The sequence below is a fragment of the Neovison vison genome, chromosome 9, assembly GCF_020171115.1.
Source record: "Neovison vison isolate M4711 chromosome 9, ASM_NN_V1, whole genome shotgun sequence".
Lineage (NCBI taxonomy): Eukaryota > Metazoa > Chordata > Mammalia > Carnivora > Mustelidae > Neogale > Neogale vison.
In genome coordinates, this window is record NC_058099.1 from 13,571,741 (window position 1) to 13,597,086 (window position 25,346).

General features: G+C 40.3%; 1 protein-coding gene across 1 annotated transcript; it reads left to right on the plus strand.

Moving 5' to 3' along the window:
* The first annotated feature begins 27 nt into the window (after positions 1-27).
* Positions 28-24,334, plus strand: PSMD5 (proteasome 26S subunit, non-ATPase 5). The gene is made up of 10 exons (XM_044265027.1): positions 28-260; positions 7,540-7,684; positions 8,667-8,780; positions 9,209-9,337; positions 12,500-12,609; positions 13,529-13,671; positions 14,543-14,734; positions 21,132-21,241; positions 21,828-21,968; positions 23,514-24,334. Exons 1-10 carry the CDS (start codon positions 88-90, stop codon positions 23,769-23,771), a joined length of 1,515 nt encoding a protein of 504 aa, XP_044120962.1. The 5' UTR covers positions 28-87; the 3' UTR covers positions 23,772-24,334.
* Positions 24,335-25,346: the final 1,012 nt, after the last annotated feature.

Consider the following 25,346-nt stretch of genomic DNA (forward strand, 5'->3'; position numbering starts at 1 on the left):
GAGCGGCGCGCCGGGACGTGGGAGCCGCGAGCCGCGAGCCGCGAGGCGGAAGCCCGGGGACCCGCGAGCCCCGGCGGGAGGGGCGCGATGGCTGCTCAGGCGCTGGCGCTGCTGAGGGAGGTGTCCCGGCTGGAAGCGCCGCTGGAGGAGCTGCGCGCGCTTCACTCGGTGCTGCAGACCGTGCCGCTCAGCGAGCTCCGCGAGCAGGCGGCGGAACTGCGCCTCGGCCCGCTTTTCTCCCTGCTCAACGAGAACCATCGGTGAGACGACCCCAAGCACGGAGACGGGGGTGGCTGGGACGAGGGGAGGGGCTCTCCCCGGTCGCAGGGAGCGTGAGGAAATCGGTGACACTTTAACGGAAGGGACCCCGGGTCGGGAGGTCAGACCCGGCGTGCAGGTCCAGCCTCTGAGTTGCGTGCCCCTGGCCGCCGCCCGGCCTCGCTGCCTTCATACTTGAAACAGCAATTGGAGAGGGAAAGCGAGGCTGCCCACCTAGGAGTAGGCTCCGCAATCGAGTGTACGGGTTCGTGACTCTTGTCCTCGTAAGAAGGGGTCCTGTCCTGGCAATTTGGCAAGGCCCACCCACATTTTAAATTCACGTATCTTTTGATCCGTAGGCATGGAACAGGCAGGTATGCTCGCACTCGAAATGTCCTGTATATATATAGAGAGAGAGATGCATGACAGAAGGTGACAGCAAAAAACTAGGAACAGCCTAAATATCTATTAAAAGGGGTTGGAAATAAACTAGGATACATTACTGTGTAACCCTGTGCAGCTAGTAGAAAAATTGAGGTAGATCTATATATGTGGACGTGGAAAAATCTCTAATACATGTTGTTGAATGAAAAAGGAATATTATAGGAGTTTATGGTCTCATTATGTGTAACGTTTTTAAGGATTTCAATCGCTGCCCCTCCCCGCCACTACACAGACTATTGTAACATTGAGAATATCTCAAAGGTACAGCAGAATCTATTAATACAGAAGTGGGACCTAGGATGGCAATTTTTTTTCATTTTATACACATCTGTACGATTCGATTAAAAAGCACTTTGCTGGGGCTTCTGGGTGGCTCAGAGGGTTAAAGCCTATGCCTTCGGCTCAGATCGTGATCCCAGGATCCTGGGGTCGAACCCCGCATCAGGCTCTCTGCTCAGGGAGCCTGCTTCCTCCTCTCTCTGCCTGTCTCTCTGCCTACTTGTGATCTCTGTCTGTCAAATAAATAAATAAAATCTTAAAAAAAAAAAAAAAGGCACTTTGCATTTGAGCGTTTGATCATTTAAAAACAGTTTACAAATGTTTGTGATCCAGAAATGTAAAAGTGATCTGTCTCCTTGAAAAGGTAAAAAAAATCACTGGATCAACACTGGCTAATTTCAGGGGCTTTCTTGGCTATATCCTGCTGAGATTCCTCCCCGTTTTATACATGTTTTGCTTCATTATGTCCGTTAGTTAACATTATCTGGTTTTGTCTATGAAATATCTCTTTTCTGTCCTCTTTAATTCAGGCCCTCATTTTCTCCCTCTTGCTAGGTCTCTTGCATTAGTCTGACTCGCTGCCTTTAAGCTTCCTTGCCCAGCACATTCTTCCCACACAGCAACCACAGTTAACTTCTTAGGTCATTTGTCCCAAGTCTTATCCATGGTTTCCCATTGTCCACAGGGTGAAATCATGACTTCTTTTTCTGGCATTTGGGCCCTTCCAGTATATTTCCATGAACTTTTCCAGCCTCATCTTTTCCCTCCACTCCTGTACAAATATTTCATCTGCTTCAGCTACCATGTGGCACCCTTTACTTTCCCTTGAGCATGACTTGGCATTTTCCTAACTTCGTTCATGCCGGTCTTTTTTTTTTTTTTTTTTTTTAAGATTTTATTTATTTATTTGTCTGACAGAGAGAAAGAGAGAGAGAGGTCAGCAGCAGAAGCATTCTCCTTGCTGAGCAGGGAGCCCAATGTGGGACTTGATCCAGGGACTCCAGGATCATGACCTGAGCCAAAGGCAGTCACTCAACCAACTGAGCCACTCAGGCGCCCAATATTTTCCATTTTTGAATGCCCAGGTAAAGTGCTGTCACCTCCAAAAAGTCTCATTTGGCCACTCCAGTTTTAAGTGACCTGTCCTCAGACCTCCTGAGAGACATTATCATTATTTCTGTTAATGATGCTTGATACTGTTGCATTGTATTATAGTTCTTTATGTGTTTACTTCTAGTTTGAAAATTCTTTGAATGCAAGGGACATATTTTGTTCATCTCTGCATCTCTCTTAGGGTGTAGCACATAGTACAATAGAAGCCAAATAGAAGATTATTCTCATAAATTTTAAAAAGGCCACCTAGTCCAACCACTTTATATCATGGATGAATAAAATTTCAAAAGTCATACCGTAAGTTACCAGAGATAGAGTAGGAAGTGAAATGAATGGGAGTTTGAAGAATAAAGTCCATGGGGGATGTGTTTTGCCTAATGAAGGAGCAGTGCCCAAGGAAACAATTTTAATGGAAATTTTAAAACAGGGTGATTCAGAACTGGGTACACAGTAGGTACCAATTGCAATTTGTGGGAATAATTCTTATGCAGCTAGTAGATTGGCAGACTCTAGATCTAATTCTGTTATCCTGGCAAAACCACCCAGGTTGCTATATATTGGTTCAGAATCTGACCTAATAGATGTATATCTAGAAACTTGACAGGAGTTTTTGTGAAATAAAGTAAGTCCTAAGATTATTGCTTTACAACATGGAGATTGATTGTATGTGATTAACTCTTTGGCTCTTTAGTAAAAAGGGCCACATGTGACCTGAAATTTATGTACTACACTGTTCAATCTATAGCTGCTTTTAAAAATAAATAGCTTTATTGAAATGCAGCTTGAATAAAATAAACTGCACATAATAAAATAAACAATTTGAGGGATTACCTGGGTGGCTCAGTTGGTTAAGTATCTGCCTTCAACTCAAGTTATGGTTCCAGGGTCCTGGGATCAAGCCCCATGTCGGGCTCCCTGCTCAGCAGGGAGTCTGCTTCTTCCTCCCCTCCCTCTGCTCCTGCCCCCAGCTTTTGCTCTCTCTCTCTTGCTCTGCTCTTTCTTTCTCTCAAATAAATAAATAAAAAATTTTTAAAAGAGTTTTATATAAATGAAATCCCACAGTATGTACTGTGGTTTCTTTTATTCATCATAATTATTTAAAATTTTTTCATGTAGTGCCTTCTTAGCGCAGTAGGCAGCGCGTCAGTCTCATAAAATTTTTTCATGTGTGGTGTGGATGAATACTTCATTCCTTTTTTTTTTTTTTTTTTTAAAGATTTTATTTTATTTATTTGAGAGAGAGAGACAGTGAGAGAGAGAATGAGCGAGGAGAAGGTCAGAGAGCGAAGCAGACTCCCCATGGAGCTGGGAGCCTGATGTGGGACTCGATCCCGGGACTCCAGGATCACGCCCTGAGCCGGAGGCAGTCGTCCAACCAACTGCGCCACCCAAGCGTCCCTACTTCATTCCTTTTTATTGCTGAGTAGTAGTCCCTTGTCTAGATGTACCACATTGTTTTCTCTACCTGCTGGTGTACATTTGAGCTGTCTTCAGTTTGACTCTATTACAAATAATACTCTTATGAATATTTGTGTACAAGTCTTTACATAGACATATTTTTTTCTCTTTGAATTAATACCTAGGAGTGAAATGGCTAGATCGTATGGTAGGTGTATATTTAACTTTTTACAAAACTGCCTGTTTTCCAAAGTAATTTTACCATTTTACATTCCCATCAACAGTGTATGAGAGATTATAAACCTAAATATAAAACTTGAAACTATAAAACTTCTAGAAAAAAAAAACCCAGGAGAGGCTTTTTGTTTGTTTGTTTGTTTGTTTAATCTTGAATTGAACAAGGATTTCTTTGGTTTGACACCAAAAGCAAGATCCATAGAAGAAAAAATTGATAAATTGGACTTCGTCCAAATTAAATAGTCTGCTCTTCAAAGGTCACAGTTAAGAGAATAAAAAGGCAAGTCAAAAATGGAGAAAAATCTTTGCAAAGAATATGTCTGATAAAGGACTTATATTCAGAATATACAAAGAACTCTCAAAATACAGTAATAAGAAAAGTATCCAGTTTAAAAATGGGCAAAATATTGAACAAGAAGATATATGGATGGCAAATAAGAACATGAAAAGATACTCAATATCATTAGTCATTAGGGAAATGCAAATTGAAATTACAATAACAAAGCAATTCAAGTATCTACCAGCAGAAGAATAGATAGACAAAGTGTGATATATCCATGCAAGGGAGTATTAGTCAGCCTTAAAAGGGAAGGAACTTCTGATACATGTTATAACATGGAGGAAAGTTGGAGACACCATTCTAAGTGAAATGATGCCAGTCACAAAAGGACAATACTGTGTGGTTCCAGTTAGATGAGGCACCAAGGGTAGTCACATTTATAGAGAGAGAAAGTAGAGTGCTGGTTGCTAGGGGCTCAGGGGAGGGGAGATTGGGAAGTTAGTGTTTCAAAGATGCAGAATTCGGGGGCACCTGGGTGGCTCAGTCGGGTAACTGTCTACCTTTGGCTTAGGTCATGACCCTGGGGTCCTAGGATCGACTCCCATGTTGGGAGTCAGGAGTCAGGAGTCTCCCTCTCCTTCGCCTTCTGCCCCCATCCCCCCTGCTCATGCTCTCTCACGCTCTCGCTACCAAATAAATAAATGAATCTTTAAAAAAAATAGATACAGAGTTTTCCATTTGGAAAGATGAAAAGGTTCTAGAGGTGGTTGATGGTGATGGTTGCACAACATGATTGAACTTCAATGCACAGAACTGTACATTAAAGAAATGGTCAAGGGACGCCTGGGTGGCGCAGTTGGTTGGACGACTGCCTCCGGCTCAGGGCGTGATCCTGGAGTCCCGGGATCGAGTCCCACATCAGGCTCCCAGCTCCATGGGGAGTCTGCTTCTCCCTCTGACCTTCTCCTTGCTCATGCTCTCTCTCACTGTCTCTCTCTCTCAAATAAATAAATAAAATCTAAAAAAAAAAAAAAAAAAAAAAATTATTTATTAAAAAAAAAAAAAAAAAAGAAATGGTTAAAATGGTAAATTCTGTGGTATATCCAGTCACAATTTTTTAAAAAGGAAAAGAAACCCATATCCATTAACAGTCCTTCCTCCCCCTTTCTCCTCTCTATCCCTCCCCCAGTCCTTGACAACCAGGAATCTATAGGTTTGTCTGTTCTGGACATTCATTTAAATGGAATCATCATCAAAAGGAAGTTTTTTTTATATTTGTTTTCTTTCACTTAGCATAGTATTTCCATACTTCATCCATGTTGTATAATATTCCATGGGATGGATAAAACTGGTTTGTGTTTATCCATTCATTAATTGATGGACATTTGGGTTGTTTCTCTTGCTATAAACATCCATGTACAAATTCTTTTTTTTTTTTTAAGATTTTATTTATTTATTTGACAGACAGAGATCACAAGTAGGCAGAGAAGCAGGCAGAGAGAGAGGAAGGGAAGCAGGCCCCCTGCTGAGCAGAGAGCCCGATGTAGGACTCGATCCCAGGACCCTGAGATCATGACCTGAGCCGAAGGCAGAGGCTTAACCCACTGAGCCACCCAGGCGCCCCCATGTACAAATTCTTGCATAGACATACAGTTTCAGTTATCTTGGGCATAATAAAGATTCTTAATTATTCCCTTAGGTGTAGTTATACAAAGTGGAATCCCTAAGTTAAAAAGGTTGTGTTCATTTTTAAGACTTTTGCTATGTATTGCTTAATCAACTTTTAGAAAAGTTGTGTCAGGGGCACCTGGGTGGCTCAGTTATTAAGCGTCTGCCTTAGGCTCAGGTCATGATCCCAGGGTCCTGGGATCGACCCCCGCATCAGGCTCCCTGCTCAAGGGCGGGAAGCCTGCTTTTCCTTCTCCCACTCCTCCTGCTTGTGTTCCCTCTCTCTCTGTGTCTCTCTCTGTGAAATAAATAAATAAGATTTTTAAAAAGAGAAAAGAAAAGAAAAACTATCAGTTTAATTTTATCCTCCTATTAACAGTATATGAGTGCCTGGGCTATTTACTTGTATTGCCCATTAATAGAAAAGAAAGTTATTCTTGAAACATCTTCTTTATCCACAACTGGTAAGCATCAAGTTCTGATTAATTTACCTCTTTAATTGTTCCTGAATCTTTTCCCTCTTCTCCATCCCTCCTTAGTATTCCCTCGTTTCATTCCCTTATCACCTGCCTTCTAACTGAAAAATTCTAGCTGATGCAGAGTGACTTCCTCAAGTCAGATCTCATCATGTTACTTTCTGCTTAAAACCACTTCTTGGTGGGGAGCCTGGGTGGCTCAGTGGGTTGGGCCTCTGCCTTTGGCTCAGGTCATGGTCTCGGGGTCCTAGGATTGAGCCCTGCATCGGGCTCTCTGCTTAGTGGGGAGCCTGCTTCCCCCTCTCTCTCTCTCTGTCTGCCTCTCTGCCTGCTTGTGATCTCTGTCAAATAAATAATTAAAATCTTAAAAAACAAAACAAAAAACACTACTTGGCTTGCCATTGCTTTCTGGAAAAAGTCTGAGTTCTGTAGCATGACAAAAAAAAAAACCCATCAGAATCTGGCTTCTGTGCATCTTTCCTGTTTTATTGGTCCCCATTCATACACTTTCTTTTTCTTTCTCCCCACTTCTCTCCCATTCTTCCCCCTTGTACTTCCTTGAATGTATAACAACTTGTTAAGTTGTTAGCGACCAAGCAGTTAGTTATTCAGTAGACATTCAAGTGCTATTTCTCCTTTTCTCCTCTGGAAGTATGAGTTAACAGAAAAGGAGAAAGTATTGATTGATTCTCTAACCATTTATGTGCTAGACACCATAGTAGGTACTTTCCCTCTTTCCTCATTCCTCTGTTCCTCTTCATGTGTCCTACCTGGAACACTTTTGTCCTAGGTAATCCCCACTTTTTTTCTTAAAATTTAGCTCAGCTGTTACCCCTCTGAGAGGGCTTCCTAATCCCTGTGTTCTTTTTTGAGCTCCCGTAGCTTCCCACTCCAACCTCTAACATTTATCCACCTAATTATAGTTGCCTTTCTGTTCTCCTATATTTTCCATTAGACTGAGTTCATTGAGGCTAGAGAATAAATATTATCCTTCTTTATAGTCCCAGCACAGGCATGGCACATAATAGGTACTTAGTAAATGTTTAATAAATTAATAGAAGTTAGTATTTTTTTAAAAGATTTTATTTATTTATTTGAGAGAGAGGTAACGAGTGAGAGCGTGAGCAGGAGGGAAAGGGAGGCTCCCCATCCAGCAGAGAGCCTGACATGGGGGTGAGACTTGACCCCAGGACCCAGGGTTCATGATCTGAGCCAAAGAAGACAGTTACTTAACTGACTGAGCCACTCAGGTGCCCCTGAAGTTAGTATTTTAAAGGAAAGTCTGTGTGGAGAAGATCCTCATTAAGCCAGGCTTCAGATATTAATAGGTTGTTACTTCATACCTGGCAGGACACAAACTAATGAGATCTGTGATGTTTTCTTTAGGGAACAGACCACTTTGTGTGTATCCATTCTGGAGAGATTGCTCCAAGCTGTGGAGCCAGTTCACGTGGCCCGGAACCTCGGGGCTGACCTTCAGAGGGGACTGACTCACCCCAATGATTCCGTAAAAATTCTCACTCTATCCCAGGTATGAAGTTTTACTAGCACATAATAAGGGAACTGACATTTAATGACCACCTGCTCTGGACTAGCTCTGTGTTGGGTGCCAAAGACAGAGAGATGAAGAAAACGGGATCTGTCTGTGCCTAGGAAGTATCTAGTCTATTCCAGTGTGCATAGCTAACTACAACCAGGAGGATCCAAGCTAGAGGAAGGAGTTCTAGTAAGTATTGTCTGAAATACTCATTCATCAAATACTGACTGAATTCCTTTTACATGCCAGGCGTTGTACCATATACTATTAGAGTTTCCAAGACAAATAAAGCCTATTTCTTCCTTCAGGGAGCTCCTAGTCTAGAGAAAGTCATTGCCATAGTAGGTCTTATTATAGTGGCATGGAAAAAGTACTCTTGTAAAGGTCACTAAACCAAGAATTAAGACAGTGACTCTTAGAATCCTGGTAACCAAACTACTCTACTATTCAGGTGAAGAGCTGCTGCTGAGGTTTATCTTGTTAAGTTGTTAGCGACCAAGCAGTTAGTTATTCAGTAGACATTCAAGTGCTATTTCTCCTTTTCTCCTCTGGAAGTATGAGTTAACAGAAAAGGAGAAAGTATTGATTGATTCTCTAACCATTTATGTGCTAGACACCATAGTAGGTACTTTCCCTCTTTAGTCTCCTTCAATCATCATAATTATCCTTCAATTAAGTATTGAATCCTCACTTACAGATAAGAAATTAGGTTCAAAGAAGTTAGTTAATTTGCCCGAGGTCAGTACAGCTAAAAATGGATAGAACTAGAATTTGTATTGTCTTCTGTCACTGAAGTGTCAACTTTTTACCATTAATTTTTTTTCTTTCTTTTCAGTAATGTGACTATACATGAGTGTGTTCAGCTTTAATGAATTTGAGTCATTTGGAATTTTTAATGGCTTGTGTTATAACTGTAATCAGTAACTTCTAAGATAAATGTACACTAAGGAAGTTTCTGATTGCTTTTTTATTTTAGGTTGGAAGAATTGTTGAAAATTCTGAAGCTGTTACTGAGATTCTAAATAATGCTGAATTACTAAAACAGATCGTTTATTGTATTGGTGGAGACAGTCTGTCTGTAGCTAAAGCGGTAAGTCACCTAGAACCATCAACTTAAACAGAGTATACTAAAAAACAAAGAAGGCCTTCTGGATGGAGAGGTGAAAGTTTAGGATGAAGGAGTTGTATAGTTGAATTCCTAAACTCATATAGATGGTATCAGATAAATAAATGGTGTCAGATAAATACCAGTAAACCCCTTCTGTTTTCTGGAATACACATGTCCAAAGTATCCATCATGGAGCTTATATTAGGTCTCTTGAGAAGACAACAAAATTACATCATTGTTTTCTAGAGGGGATACTATGTATCTTTTTCAGTTTTAAATAATGATAGCTAAAACATAGTGAATGCTCATTGTGCAAGATGCATTCCACACACTAATTTCACATCAATCTCATGAAGTAGATATTAATAGTCTGCATTTATGATTTAAAAGGTATTTTCTTTCCTTATAAGGCCATTAAGTCCTTATCAAGAATATCACTAACCCAAGCTGGACTGGAGGCTTTATTTGAAAGCAATCTGCTGGATGATGTGAAAAGGGTAATGAAAACAAACGACGTTGTTCGATACAGAGTGTATGAGGTAAGACTGAAAGCATGCTTTTTTTTCTCAAGAGTGAGTACAGGAGTGCAGGGGAAGGGGCAAAGGGAGAGGAAGAGAAAATCTTAAGCAGTCTCCTAGCTCAGCATGGAGCCCAACACAGGGCTCAGTCTCATGACCCTGAGATCATGACTTGAACTGAAATCAAGAGTCGGATGCTCAACCAACCTAGCCACCCAGGCATCCCTAAAAGCACACTTTCTGGTGCCTACAATTCAGAATGCAGTAGTGCTCACGCTGGAAGGCAAGATGGCTTGTTTGCCATGCATTTACTGGGTGTGTTAGGCTCTATATTAGATGCTGGGGATGTGGGGCTGAACAACCACCCTTGTATGTGGGACAGTCATATAAAAACTATTTACAGTGCACTACATAAAGTACTATAATAAAGGAGATAATGTTAAAACTAAACTTTGAAATGATTATAGTAGTAAGATGAAGAAATGACTCTGATTTGCACCCACTTTGTACTTAATATTGTGATAAATCTCCACATATATTGTCTTCAGTTTTTATAGTAAACACTATACATGATCATCATTAACCTCACTATTTTCTTTAAAAAAAGATTTTATTTACCCATTTGACAGAGATCACAAGTAGGCAGAGAGGCAGGCAGAGAGAGAGGAGGAAGCAGGCTCCCCTCGGAGCAAAGAGCCCGATATGGGGCTTGATCCCAGGACCCTGGGATCGTGACACGAGCTGGAGGCAGAGGCTTTAACCAACTAAGCCATCCGGGCGCCCCTAATCTCACTATTTTTTTTATCTTTATTTTTTCAGTATTCCAAGAGTCATTGTTTATGCATCATACCCAGTGCTCCATGCAATACGTACCCTTCTTAATCCACCACCAGACTCACCCAGCCCCCCACCCCTCTTCCCTCCAAAACTCTCAGTTTGTTTCTCAGAGTCCACAGTCTCTTATGATTCGTCTCCCCCTCCCGCTTTCCCCCAACACACTTCTTCTCTCCTTCTCCCAGTTTAACCTCACTATTGATGGAGTAGCTAACTGAGGCCATACAGTTAATAGACTGCATATTCAAAATGGAACTGCTGACAGTCTAATTCCCTGTTCAAAACACTTTCTTACTTTGCATGTCTTAATACCATGCTATCTTGGTTTCCCTTCTGCCTCTCTGGTTATTTCTTCTCAATCTCCTGGCTCTTATCCTCTATTGAACTTTTAATGGGTAGAGTTCATGAAGGTGATTTCCTGAACCTTATTCTCACTGTATATTCATTTCTAGGCATTTTTATTCATCTTATGATTTCAGTTCCCATCTATATGGGATGACTCCATAAACCTCCAACACAGACCTCTCTTCTGAGCTCAGACCCTCATGTCCCAACAGCTTACTCACTGTTTTCTCTTTAGACCTATGTATCCTAGACCCCTCACACTCATGCTCAAACCAAACTCCTGTGTTTCCTTACCCAGCCCATGCTCCCGTCAAAACTAGCCACAACACCCTGGCCCTGTATCATAGTCAACATGGTTGGGTATTAAACCTTGAGCTCATTCTGTGTGAGGCCTTGTTTTCCCTGCTACATAACCATTAGGTCATCACACGGGGTCAGTTTTACTTAAAGCATGCACTTCTCTTCCTCGATACAGCCACCACCACCCTAGTCTAAACTACAAGTATCTCTCACCACTAGTCTATTTTCACATGCTGTCAGGATGATCTTTTGAAAATTCAAATCTGGTTGTCATTCCTCTGCTTAAAATCCTTCAGTGTCCTATATCTCTCTATAAGCCCTCAGGACAACCTTGTGGAATGAGTAAGTGAATGACTGACTGATAGAATGTATGAATGAATGAATGATTTATAATCATCTTTTTGCTGATTTAGGCTTTTGTACCCTGATTGATGAATTGATGATTTCTTAAGGAAAAAAAAAATGTACAGATACAATCAGATAGAGTAGAGTATTTATGTGCCAGAATAATTCTTACATGTTTTATGAAGTTTCTCTACTTATGGAGACAATTAATGGACTTTTTAAAAAAATTCAGTTATATAAAGTGCCTAGTCCTGTGTTTAATTTAAAATGATATCTAACACATGAAAAAATGTTCAACATCACTAGCCATCAGGAAAATACAAATCAAAACCACATGAAATACCACCTTACACCAGTTAGAATGGCAAAAATTAACAAGACAGGAAAAAACAAATGTTGGTGAGGATGCGGAGAAAGGGGAACCCTTTTACACTGTTGGTGGGAATGCACGCTGGTACAACCACTCTGGAAAACAGTATGGAGATTCCTCAAGATGTTAAAAATAGAGCTACCCTACAACCCAACAATTGCACTGCAAGATATTTACCCCAGAAATACAGATGTAGTGAAAAGAAGGGGCACATGCACCCCAGTGTTCATAGCAGCAATGTCCACAATACCTGAATTGTGGAAGGAGCCATGATGCCCTTCAACAGAAGAATACATAAAGAAGATGTGATATATATATATATATACACACACACACACACACACACCAGAATATTCCTCAGCCATCAGAAAGGATGGATACCCACCATTTGCATTGACATGGATGGAACTGGTGGGGATTATGCTAAGTGAAGTAAGTCAAGCAGAGAAAGACAGTTATATGGTTTCACTTATTTGTGGAACATAAGGAGTAGCATGAGGACATTAAGAGAAGGGAGGGAAAAATGAAGTGGGGAATCAGAGGGAGAGACAAACTGTGAGAGACTATGGACCTCGAGAAACAAACTGAGGGTTTCAGAGGGGAGAGGAATGGGGTGACGGGGTAACAAGGTGATGGGTACTAAGGAGGACACGTGTTGTGATGAGCATGGGGTGTTATACGCATCTAATGAACCATTGAACACTACATCAAAAACTAATGATGTACTACACAGTGGCTAACTGAACAGAACAAAAAAAAAGAAGAAGTAGTAGTAGTATTAAAGGCCTTGGGCCAGGGAATTTTGAAAAGGGTAAAGTCTTCCTTATGTTAGAAGAGGCTTCATTTCATCTTGTCTTCAGAAGAATCTGAGAAAGGACAAGAAAACCTGTTTGGTTATAAAAATCCAATTAACTGTTTAAAAAAAATGAGATCTAACAGATTTGTGGCTGTTCTGACCTTTTTGCTTTTTCTGTTTCTTTTTCGTTCAGTTAATTGTGGAGATTTCTTCCGTGTCAACAGAATCTTTAACCTACTGTACCACCAGTGGATTGGTAACTCAGCTCCTCAAAGAGCTGACTGGGGAGGATGTGCTGGTCAGGTATGTTGGTTGAGAGAGCTCTTAAAGCAAAACGTCTTTTTTTGGAGGTCCAGGAAACAGCTTGGGACTTAGTAACCAGAACACTAAGATCATGGCCTGAGCTGAAATCAAGTCAGCTGCGTAACTTCGTGAGCCACCCAGTTGCCCTGATACCAAGCACTTTTATCAATTTTTAAAAGATGTGGAAATGACATAATTGTTTGAGGAAGTGTTCGTGTTTTTTAGAGATGCATACCGGAATGTGCAGAGATAAATGGCTAGATGACTAGAATTTGTTTTAAAATAATTCGGCAAAAATGGAGGGAAAAAGATGAAAAGCAAAACGTTATTAGAAATCTTATGTAAGGGGGCGTCTGGGTGGCTCAGTCGTTAAGCATCTGCCTTTGGTTCAGGTCATGATCCCAGAATCCTGGAATCGAGCCCCGCATCGGGCTCTCTGCTCAGTGGGAAGCCTGCTTCTCCCTCTCTCACTCCCCGGGCTTGTGTTCCTTCTCTCTCTGTGTCTCTCTCCATCAAATAATAAATAAAATCTTAAAAAAAAAAAAAAAAGCCTTGTGTAAGGCAAGATCGTGATGGCTATGCAATCAGGATTATGGGTACATGGGGGCATACTGCACTGATCTCTTTACTTTTGTATATGCATGACATTTCAAAACAAAAATTAAGAAAAATTCTTTAGAGCAGTTCTGTTATAGTGGAAATAGTAATGGGCCTCAAGTCAGATCAAAATTTAAGTCTAAACTTGATCTTGTAATAACAATGTGATTCTGAACAAATCCCTGCAATTATCTCATCCTTGTGTCCTCATCTGAAAAGTAGAGCCAGGTTACTGACGTTCTGATTAAAAGAGTTAAGTAACATAGCCTATGAAAACAGTTTATAAACTATGTTAACCATATGCAAAATCTTGGCATTTCAGAGCCACCTGTATAGAAATGGTGACATCACTGGCATATACTCATCATGGACGACAGTACCTTGCTCAAGAAGGAGTAATTGATCAGATTTCTAATATAATTGTTGGGGCAGATTCAGACCCTTTCTCTAGTTTCTATTTGCCAGGTAAGAAATACTGGTTTCTGTAAAGATGACAGTATATGTTTTTTCGGAGTTATCTCTGACAGGAGAGGCCAGGGATTATTTTCTTTAGAGCAGATTCCCTTTAGATGATACCTGCAGGCCCTTAATGAGGTGGAATCTATTGCCATGGGAGCCATGCCTTTTTAATTCTGATTTTCTGGAAATATCATTGCTTTTTAGAGCATTAGGATGGTTTCCTTCAAACCTCAGTCAAAAGCAACATAAATAAAAATACTACTACTGTATATTCACAGATTCAGCAACTCTCTCTTAGAATCTTTAATACAGGATCTAGTCCAGCCATGCTGTTCTAGGATATGGCCAATTAGCTTTTCTCGAGCACTTGCAGAAATTGGAACTGTATTCCTTCCTTAGGTAGCCTGCTTACTTCACCAGTGAACATCTCTGTTTAAAAATTTCTTGGGGCGCCTGGCTGGCTTAGTCAGTAGAACATGCGACTCTTGATCTCAGGGTCATGAGTTCCAGCCCCACATTTAGGCATAGAGCTTACTTTAAAAAAAAAATTTCTTCCTAACGAGCATTCCGAACTTGCTTTCCTAGAGTTTATATCCAGTGGTCTTTGTTCTTTGCTCTTCCTCCCTGCATATGACAGTGCTTCAGTGCTTGACTTCAGCTCCACTGACAGCCTGGGGTTTCTGTTCTCAGGAACACACATCATAGGTCTTTTGGTATCTTTTTATGGGAGTTCTGATTGCCAGGCAACCGAGTAGAGTACTATAACCATTTTCCCCTTCCTGGCCAGTAGTTTATTACCCTCCCTGGGAAAGCACCAGGCCCACAATTTGTATGGTCTTCCTCCTCTATTAACGTATATTTTTGTAAATATCTTTAGGATTTGTGAAGTTTTTTGGAAATCTGGCTATCATGGATAGTCCTCAACAGATCTGTGAGCGTTATCCTATCTTTGTGGAGAAAGTCTTTGAAATGACAGAAAGTCAGGACCCCACCATGATTGGTGTAGCAGTGGACACAATTGGAATCCTGGGATCCAATGTTGAAGGGAAACAAGTTTTACAAAAAACAGGTTGGTATGACTTATTTTGGCTTTCTTTAGAGATATCTTCACTTTTGACAAGAATTAAATATATAAGCTCACTGGCTGGTGCATTAGCTACATTGTAGAAACTACTCTTACAGAGGACAGTCTTTTTACTGTGACTTTGGATTTGTCCCTAGAAAGTCTCACTTACTAATGAATTTTTGTTTATTTTTTTATTTGGCTAGACCAAGCACTGTGTCCCCTCTGTACCTTCCTTGATAGTATTCATGGTTCAGAGACCGTGGACTAGAGTCAGACCTGGATTCATGTCCCAGTTCTAACACTGACTTCATTACTGTAGGCCCTGTTTTCCTCATTTGTTCATAAAAAGAGTAAACAACTGCTTCTTGGGATTGTGACTACTTAATGAAAACACATATTTGTTTTATGTTTGTAATATCCAGGAAGAAAAAGAAACAAAAATTTGTTAGAAATTTTTTGTTCAGAGTGATACTTTATGGCATATCCATGAGTATCATTTCTTAAAAAAATTTATTTTTTTTCAGTGTTCAAAATTCATTGTTTATGCACCAAACCCAGTGCTCCATGCAATATGTGCCCTCCACAATACCCACCACCAGGCTCACCCCATCCTTCACCCCCCCAAAACCCTTAGTTTGTCTCTCAGTGTCCATAATCTCTCATGGTTTGTGTTCCCCTCTCATTTTCCCCAACTCACTTCTCTTCTCCATCTCCCAGTGTCCTCCATGTTATTCCTTATGCTCCACAAGTAAGTGAGACCAAATGATAATTGAATCTCTCTGCTTGAGTTACTTCACTCAGCATAATCTCCTCCAGTCCCATCCATGTTGCTACAAAAATTGGGTATCCATCCTTTCTGAGGGAGGCATAATACTCCATTGTGTATATGGACTATATCTTCTTTACCCATTCGTCCGTTGAAGGACATCTTGGTTCTTTCCACAGTTTGGCAACTGTGGCCATTGCTGCTATGAACATTGGGGTACTGGTGGCCCTCCTTTTCACTGCATCTGTGTCTTTGGGGTAAATACCCAGTAGTGCAATTACAGGGTCATAGGGAAGCTATATTTTTAATTTCTTAAGGAATCTCCACACTGTTTTCCAAAGTGGCTGCACCAACTTGCATTCCCACCAAGAGTGTAAGAGGGTTCCCCTTTCTCTACATCCTCTCCAACACTTGTTTTTTACTGTCTTGTTGACTTTGCCATTCAAACTGGTGTAAAGTGGTATCTCAATGTGGTTTTGATTTGAATCTCCCTGATGGCTAGTGATGATGAACATTTTTTCATGTGTCTGTTAGCCATTTGTATGTCTTCTTTGGAGAAGTATCTGTTCATGTCTTCTGCCCATTTTTTGACGTGATTATCTGTTTTGTGTGTGTTGAGTTTGAGGAGTTCTTTATAGATCTTGGATATCAGCTCTTTGTTTGTACTGTCATTTGCAAATATCTTCTCCCATTCCATGGGTTGCCTCTTCGTTTTGTTGACTGTTTCCTTTGCTGTGCAGAAGCTTTTGATCTTGACAGAGTCCCCAAGATATCATTTTCGCTTTTGTTTCCTTTGCTTTTGGAGATGTGTCTTGAAAGAAGTTGCTGTGACCAATGTCCAAGAGGTTGCTGCCAACGTTATTCTGTAGGAGTTTGATAGATTTCTGCCTCAGGTTGAGGTCTTTTATCCATTTTGAGTTCATCTTTGTGTATGGTGTAAGAGAATGGTCGAGTTTCATTCTTCTACATATAGCTGTCCAGTTTTCCCAGCAGCATTTATTGAAGAGAATGTCTTTTTTCCACTGGATATTTTTTTCTGCTTTATCGAAGATTAGTTGACCATAGAGTTGCGGGTACATAACTGGGCTCTCTACTCTGTTCCACTGGTCTGTGTGTCTGTTTTTGTGCCAGTACCATGCTGTCTTGGTGATCACAGCTTCGTAGTAAAGCTTGAAATCAGGCAATGTGATGCCCCTAGTCTTGTTTTTCTTTTTCAGCATTTCCTTAGCAATTCAGTGTGTCTTCTGGTTCCATATAAATTTTAGGATTGTTTGTTCCACCTTTGTGAAAAGTGTCCTTGGAATTTTGATTGGGATGGCATTGAAGGTATAGATGGCTCTAGGCAGTATAAACATTTTAACAATGTTTATTCTTCTGATCCATGAGCATAGAATGCTCTTTCATCTTTTTGTTTCTTCTTCAGTTTCTTTCATCAGTGTTTTGTAGTTCTTCGAGTACAGATCCTTTACCTCTTTGGTTAGGTATCTTATGGTTCTTGGTGCTATAGTAAATGGAATCGATTCTCTAATTTCCCTTTCTGTATTTTCATTGTTAGTATATAAGAAAGCAACTGATTTCTGTACATTGATTTTGTATCCTGCCACATTACTGAATTGCTGTATGAGTTCTAGTAGTTTGGGGGTGGAGTCTTGGTTTTCCATATAAAGTATCATGTCATGTGTGAAGACAGAGAGTTTGACTTCTTCTTTGCCAATTTGTATATCTTTTACTTCTTTTTGTTGTCTGATGGCTGTTGCTAGGACTTCTAGTACTATGTTGAACAACAGTGGCGAGAGTGGACATCCTTGTCATGTTCCTGATCTCAAAGGGAGGGCTGTCAGCTTTTCCCCATTGAGGATGATATTTGCTGTGGGTTTTTCATAGATAGATTTTATGAGGTTGAGGATGTTCCCTCTATCCCTATACTTTGAATTGTTTTAATCAGGAACGGATGGTGTATCTTGTCAAATGCCTTTTCTGCATCAATTGAGAGGACCATGTGGTTCTTCTCTCTTCTTTATTGATTTGTTCTGTCACATTGACTGATTTGCGAATGTTGAACCACCCTTGCATCCCATGGATAAATCACACCTGGTCATGGTGGATAACCTTTTTAATGTAGTGTTGGATCCAGTTAGCTAGGGTCTTGTTGAGAATCTTGGCATCCGTATTCATCAGGAATATTGGTCTGAAATTCTCTTCTCTGGTGGGGTCTTTGCCTGGTTTGGGGATCAGGGTAATGCTGACTTCATAAAAAGAGTCTGGAAGTTTTCCTTCTGTTCCTAGCTTTTGAAACAGCTTCAGGAGAATAGATATTTCTTCTTTGAATGTGTGGTAGAATTCTCCAGGGAATCTGTCGGGTCCTGGGCTCTTGTTTTTTGGGAGGTTGTTTGTTTGTTTGCTTGTTTTTTAAAGATTTTATTTATTTGACAGAGAGAGAGGAAGGGAAACAGGCTCCCCACCAAGCAGAGAGTCCAATACGGGGCTCAATCCCAGGACGCTGGGATCATGACCTGAGCCGAACGCAGAGGTTTTAACCCATTGAGCCACCCAGGTGCTCCTTTTGGGAGGTTTTTGATCACTGCTTCAATCTTGTTACTAGATATTGGTCTATTCAGGTTGTCAGTTTCTTCCTGATTCAGTTTTGGAAGTTTATAGTTTCCAGGAATGCATCCATAGGTTGCTTAACTTACTGGCATATAATTGTTGATAATAAATTCTGATGATTGTTTCTATTTCCTTGGTGTTAGTCATGATCTCCCTTTTCATTCATAGTTTAATTAGTTTGGGTCCTCTCTCTTTTCTTTTGGATTAATTTGGCCAGTGGTTTATCGGTCTTATTGATTCTTTCAAAAAAACAGCTTCTAGTTTCACTGATGTGTTCTACTGTATCCCTAGTTTCTATCTCATTGATCTCTGCTCTAATCTTGATTAGATTCATGTGTTGGGGGGTCGCTTAATTTGTTGTTGATTCTTCAGTTCTTTGTATTCTAGATTTTTCATTTTTTTTGAGGGAGACTTCATGGCTATGTATCTCCCCCTTAGGATCGCTTTTGCCATATACCGTAGGTTTTGGACCAAGGTATCTTTATTCTCATTGGTTTCCATGAATTGTTTAAGTTCTTTCTTGATTTCCTAGTTAATCCAAACATTCTTAAGCAGGGTGTTCTTCAGCTTCCAAGTGTTTGAATTCCTTCCAAACTTTTTCTTGTGATTGAGTTCCAGTTTCAAAGCATTGTGGTCTGAGAATATGCAGGGAATAATCTCAATCTTTTGGTATCGGTTGAGCCCTGATTTGTGACCCAGTGTGTGGTCCGTGGTCTATTCTAGAGAAAGTTCTATGTGCACTTGAGAAGAATGAGTTTTCTGTTGTTTTAGGATGGAATGTTCTGTATATATCTATGAGGTCCATTGGGTCCAATGTGTCATTCAGTCTCTTATTTCTTTATTGATTTTCTGCTTGGATGATCTGTCTGTTACTGACAGTGGCATGTTAAGATCCCCTACTATTAATATATTTATATCAATATGACTCTTTATCTTGATTAACAGTTGTCTTATTTAGTTGGCTGCTCCCGTATTGGGGGCACAAATATTTACAATTGTTAGATCTTCTTGGTGGATAGACCCTTTAAGAGTGATGTAGTATCCTTCTGTATTCTGACTACAGTCTTTAGTTTAAAATCTAATTTTCTGATATGAGAATCTCTACCCTATCTTTCTTTTGTGGCCCATTGCCATGAAAGATGCTTCTCCATCCCTTCACTTTCAGTGTGGATGTATCCTTGGGTTCCAGATGGGTCTCTTGTAGGCAACGTACATCCATGAGTATATTAAAGCACTCTGAATTCTATACAAAAAATAATATGGACAAAAAAATAATATGGGCACTGTAAAACCTTTATGACATATATCTTGAATTGAAAATTGAAAATGCTATTGTGTATCACAACCGGTATCCTTGTGATACATACTTTTCTAAGTGCTTTTACCTATAACATGTAATCCTTTTACGGTCCTGCAAAGAGCATACTCTGGCGTTCTTATTTTATAGATAAGGTAGCTGAAATTCAGAGAAGTTAAGAAAACTTTTAAGATCACATAGACGGGGTGGGGCAACTCATACTCAAATCCAGGTCCTTTGATTCCAAATCCTCTGTAATTTGTCATATATATACACATAATGTATTACATACGAATGTGTGTTTTAGGTTTGTCTTTTAGTCTCTGACTGCATGTTTAATTTTTGTGTCAGTTTAGGTTGGTTTCATAATATATGAAAGCATACTTTTTTTATTTTAAGATTTTATTTATTTATTTGACAGACAGAGATCACAAGTAGGCAGAGAGGCAGGCAGAGAGAGAGGAAGGGAAGCAGGCTCCCTGCTTCACAGAGAGCCCAATGCGGGGCTCAATCCCAGGACCCGGGATCATGATCTGAGCTGAAGGCAGAGGCTTTAACCCACTGAGCCACCCAGGCGCCTCTGAAAGCATACTTTTAAAAAAATCCCATTGTTTACTTCATACCCATTTGGATGCTATTAATGACAAAAAAAAACAACAAAAACAGAAAATAACAAGTGTTGACAAGGACGTAAATTGGGACCCTGGTACATATTTGGTGGGAATGTAAAATGGTACAGCTGCTGTGGAAAACATTATGGTGGTTGGTTCCTCAAAAAATTATACATAGAGGTGCACCTGGGTGGCTCAGTTTGTTGAGAGACTAACTCTTGGTTTCAACTCAGATCATGTTCTCAGGATCCTGAGATTGGGCCCCACATCAGGCTCCACACTCGGTGTGGAGTCTGCTGGAGATTCTTTTGCCCTCTCTTGCCCTCCTCTTCTGCTCCTCTCCCCAGCTTGAGTGCGCTCTCACTCTCTCTCTCTAAAACAAATGAATAAAATCTTTTTAAAAAATTTACATAAAATTACCATCTGATCCAGCAAATACACTTCTAGATATACACCCAAGGAAATTGAAAGAAGGGACTCAAAATTTATTTGTACACTTGTCTTCGTAACAGCATTATTCATAATAGCCAAGAAGATAGAAACAATCCTGTTCATTGATGGACGAGTGCATAAACGAAATGTGGTGCATACAATACAACGAAACATCCAATCTTAAAAAGGAATGACGGGCACCCGGGTGGCTCAGTTGGTTAGGTGTCCAACTCTTGATCTCAGCTCAGGTCTTGATCTCCAGGTCATGAGTTAAAGCCCCACGCTGGGCTTCACCTTGGGCATGGACCAGTGTGAATGAAAAGAGGGAATGAAATTCTCATACATGGTATATAACATGTAGGGGCCTTGAAGACATTATGCTAAGTACAATAAGCCAGACTCAAAAAGAGGAGTATTACATGATTCTACTTAAAAGAGATACTTAGAGTCTTTGAATATGCAGAGACAGAAAGTAAAATCCTGGTTATCAGGGGATGGGGGTGGGAGAAATGGGAAGTCACTGTTTACTGAATACAGAGTTTTGATTTGAGATGATGGAGTTCTGGAGATGGATAATGACGATGATTGCACAACAATATAAATGTACTTAATGCCACTGAGCTGTATACTTAAAATTGGTTAATATTAATTTTATCACAATAAAAAACATTTTGTTATCCTTCAAAGGAACTCGCTTTGAACGCTTGCTCATGAAAATAGGATATCAAGCAAAGAATGCCTCGACAGAGCTCAAAATTAGGTGTTTGGATGCAATTTCGTCGATTTTTTATATACCGGTAAGTAAATCAGGAAGTTAATGAAGGGCAGTGGGATACGTTTGGGAGAATAAATCTGTATAAATCAACAAAATACTGGCTAACTTAAAATAAATGTTACTCAACTTTTAGTAAAAGAAGATAGCCCTCAGTATATGACTAGTGACAGTTTTGTTTTGGTTTTTTAAAGATTTTATTTATTTATTTGACAGACGGTGATCACAAGTAGGCAGAGAAGCAGGCAGAGAGAGAGGAGGAAGCAGGCTCCCTGCTGAGCAAAGAGCCTGACGCTGGGCTCCATCCCAGCACCCTGGGATCATGACCTGAGCTGAAGGCAGAGGCTTTAACCCACTGAGCCACCCAGGCGCCCCTAGTGACAATTTTTAAGTTAAAGTGGAGTCAGCCAGGTCAGAACTGGAGAGAGAGGACCCTAGAGCTTGCCTAATCAACCCCATCAGGAAAACGAGAAACGACTGGGGAAGTGTGAGCAGGGTTTGGGAAAGTGTGCTTCAGACTTAGAGATCAGAGAGCAAACTCAGGACATGTGCCATCAGACCCAGGCTTTCTGACTTCCAAAAGCTTGAGATTTTTCTTTTCGGTCCTGTAGCCAGAGCAGCAGACTGATGACCTCCTGCGGATGACAGAATCCTGGTTTTCTTCTTTATCTCGGGATCCGCTGGAGCTCTTCCGTGGCATCAGTAATCAGCCCTTCCCCGAACTGCACTGCGCTGCCTTGAAAGTGTTCACGGTACGCATCCTCTTCTTTTTCACAGGTCCTTCTGGAACAAAGCTAGCTCAGCACATGAGTACTTAGAATGCGCCAGTACCTCTGCCATGCCCTGGGATATACCAGTGCATAGTGCACGTTCTGCCCTATGTGCTTAGTGTGGACTAATGAGGGAGACAGGTGTGTAAATGATTGTTTCAGTTAAAGGTATTAGGTATTATGGCAGAGATTTAGGCAGGATTCTATGGGATCACAGAATTAATTCCAGATTCCTTATGTGCCATCAAGCGAGCCCTCTACTGACCCAGCCCTGGTCCTCTTCCTGAGCCTTATTTCCTGCCATTTTCCCTTCTGGCACTTAATGCTCTAGTGACACCAGACTGCTTGCTTCCCATCTCTGGACCTTTTTGTGCCCTCTACATTCAACAGTGTTCCCCAACTTTGCTTGGTAGCCTCTATTCTTAAAGGACTAGCTCAGGTATGTCTTCAGCAAGCTTTGCCCAAACCCACAAGGTTGAGTTAAGCCATATCAGCTCTCATAAAAGCTGTTTATTCATTATTTTAAAATTTGGTAAACATTAAGTAGAAATTTTTGAAATCACTTAAAGTCAGACCTGTTTTGTGTATTTCCTTTTAGTGTTAGTATTTATTTACCTTTTTTTGGTGAAGTTTTGTTTTTTAAGATTATATTTATTTATTAGAGAGCGAGAGCAAGAGAGTGCACAAGCAGGGGGAGGGGCAGAGGAAAAGGGAGAAGCAGACTCCCCGCTGGGCCGGGAGCCTGATCCAGGGCTCAATCCCAGGACCCTGAGATCATGACCTGAGCCGAAGGCAGATGCTTAACCCACTGAGCCACCCAGGCACCTCCTTTATAAACATGCTTAATGTTTATTTAATTTTTTCTTACTCTGTATCGTAGTTTACTTACCTGTCCCTCCCACTATTAGACATTTTTATTATAACTTTCACCCTATGATAAACATCTTTGTAAACAAAGCTTTTTAATATTTAGATTTTTTTTTTTTTTAAGATTTTATTTATTTGCAAGAGAGAGAGGGAAAAAGAGTACAAGTCAGGGGAGTAGTAGAGGGAGAGAGACAGGTAGAGTCCACGCTGAGGATAGAGACCAACACTGAGCTCGATCTCATGACCCTGAGGTTATGACCTGAGCCAAAAGCAAGGGTCAGATGCTTAACTGACTCAGCCATCCAGGCACCCCTAGATTATTTTCTTAAGTTAGATTTTTGGAGGGGGATTTATTTAGGCAAAAGTATCATTTTTTAAAGATTTATTTTTATTTATTTTAGAGAGAGTGTGAGTTGGGGGAGGGACAGAGGGAGAAGAGAATCTCAAGCAGACTCCCTGCTGAGCATGCAGCCTGACGTGCGCTTAATCCTAGGACCCTGAGATCATGACCTGTGCTGAAATCAAGAGTCAAACGCTTAACTAAGCAAGCCACCCACGTGGCCCAAAAAGTAACATTTTTAAGGTTAATGTGCTATCCAAGTAACACATATAACTTCTTAAGGCTCAGAGGAGTTGTAATCTTTCTGCTTTCCATTTCAGGCCATCGCAAACCAACCCTGGGCTCAGAAACTTATGTTTAATAGTCCAGGGTTTGTGGAATATGTGATGGACCGGTCTGTGGAGCATGATAAAGCTTCAAAGGATGCCAAATATGAACTGGTGAAAGCACTTGCCAATTCCAAGACAATTGCAGAAATCTTTGGGAACCCAAATTATTTGAGGCTCAGAACTTACCTGAGCGAAGGTCCATACTATGTGAAACCTATTTCCACTACAGCCGTGGAAGGAGCTGAATGATTTATTCTAGAGTATAGACCATTTTTGACCAAAACTTCTCCTAAGGCATTTGATTTCACCTGTATTCTACAAAAGAGAGGCTTCCCTTCCCCCAGAATTATCATGGAGTGTCTAATGTTATTATATCACTGTGTCTGTGGTGTTTCTACATGGAAGCATAGTGTGGAACCAGGAAAGCAGGCAAACTTGGTCTTCATGGCACCGGGTATTTTTCAGATTCCTTTGACTGCCTTAATCTTTCCAAGAAGATGGTGTTTTTGTTCTCCCAGAAATTTTTCATGGACTTACTCAATGTCTTATTTAAAGTTCTGCTTCAGATGGAATGGAACCAAATTGTTTCTGAATTCGCTTTACCACTTTTTTTTTTTTTCTTTTTTTGGCCTTTCACCTTTCTGATTGCACTGTCAAAGTGTTGAGTATAAATATTCTTTGAAAAACAATATAGAATCTTGAAATTATGTTCTCCATACTAAGAATAAAGACTTTTAATATGATGTCTTTGGGTTTTTTGTTACCATTATATCCCTATAGAAAATGGACAATAAATAAATCTTTTAAAAATGTTTCTAGTGTTCTTAGCTTTTTTTGTTGTTTGTCATTGACTTCTATTCCATTGTGGTTTGTGGTTTGGAAGGATTGCTAACATGCTAAAGCAGGAAGATTCCCCAAACTCTTGTTTTACTTATTGGTGGATCAGCATCGTTGAGGGTTTCGCTTTTAATCTTTCAGAGCCATCAAGTCAGAATTGAATTGACCAGAGAGAGAGAGAGAGACGCTGCCTCCTTAATAACCAGAGTCTGATGGCAAGGCACTATACAAAAACCAGGATGCCATCTCACCGATTAACAAAGGATGCACTTTTCATTGACAAAGAGAAAAAAAATGTCCCCACCTATTTCCATTGCGCTGCTTTCTAACTGGAAAAGTACTCTGCACACCAATCACCAGTCAGAGGTTTTGGCATGAGTGTATTATCAAGAGTATGATCCAGAATCAAGAGGTAGATCTCTTTTAAGCCATAGTGATGTTGATAAACCATTCCCACTCTGTAGCAAAGTGGTTCACAGGTGCCTGGAATTCCCTTGTCCCAGATTAATCATCTCATTTCTATCATCTCTGATATCCCTCTGTGGGTGTTTTGTTGGTTTCCATGCTCATTGTTTCTCTACAGCTAATACCACTAGCCAGCCAAGTCTTTCCTAGCCTGAGAAACATTTTATCTCTAAGTTGACTTTTGTTTAATCTCATTCATGATGTTGATTTTAGTCATTTAATGTCCAAGTTCAGAGAGTTGCCCTCTCTCCTATGTGTGGCCTATAAACTCATTCTGATTTTGCACCTGTGACATTTTTAAAAAGATTAAATAGAATTTGCAAATTATCTTATTTTGTATTTAATCAATAAACACTATTGACTGTGCTTGGCTATTGTGTGCTTGGCATTGGGAAAAGTGTTAGACATTGTCCTCAGTGCTAAGTTCATCGTGTTGACATTTTTACATCTGTTATTTCACTGACGAAGAAACCCAGGCTCAGAAAAATTAAGTAGGTTATCTCAAAATCACACAGGTAGCAA

Excerpts from the sequence above, each read along its gene's own strand:
- PSMD5 (XM_044265027.1), top strand. The coding sequence starts at position 88 with ATGGCTGCTCAGGCGCTGGCGCTGCTGAGGGAGGTGTCCCGGCTGGAA. Across the intron at positions 7,685-8,666 it reads AAATTCTCACTCTATCCCAG|GTTGGAAGAATTGTTGAAAA; the intron begins GTATGAAGTTTT and ends TTTTTATTTTAG. Across the intron at positions 9,338-12,499 it reads TTCGATACAGAGTGTATGAG|TTAATTGTGGAGATTTCTTC; the intron begins GTAAGACTGAAA and ends TTTTTCGTTCAG.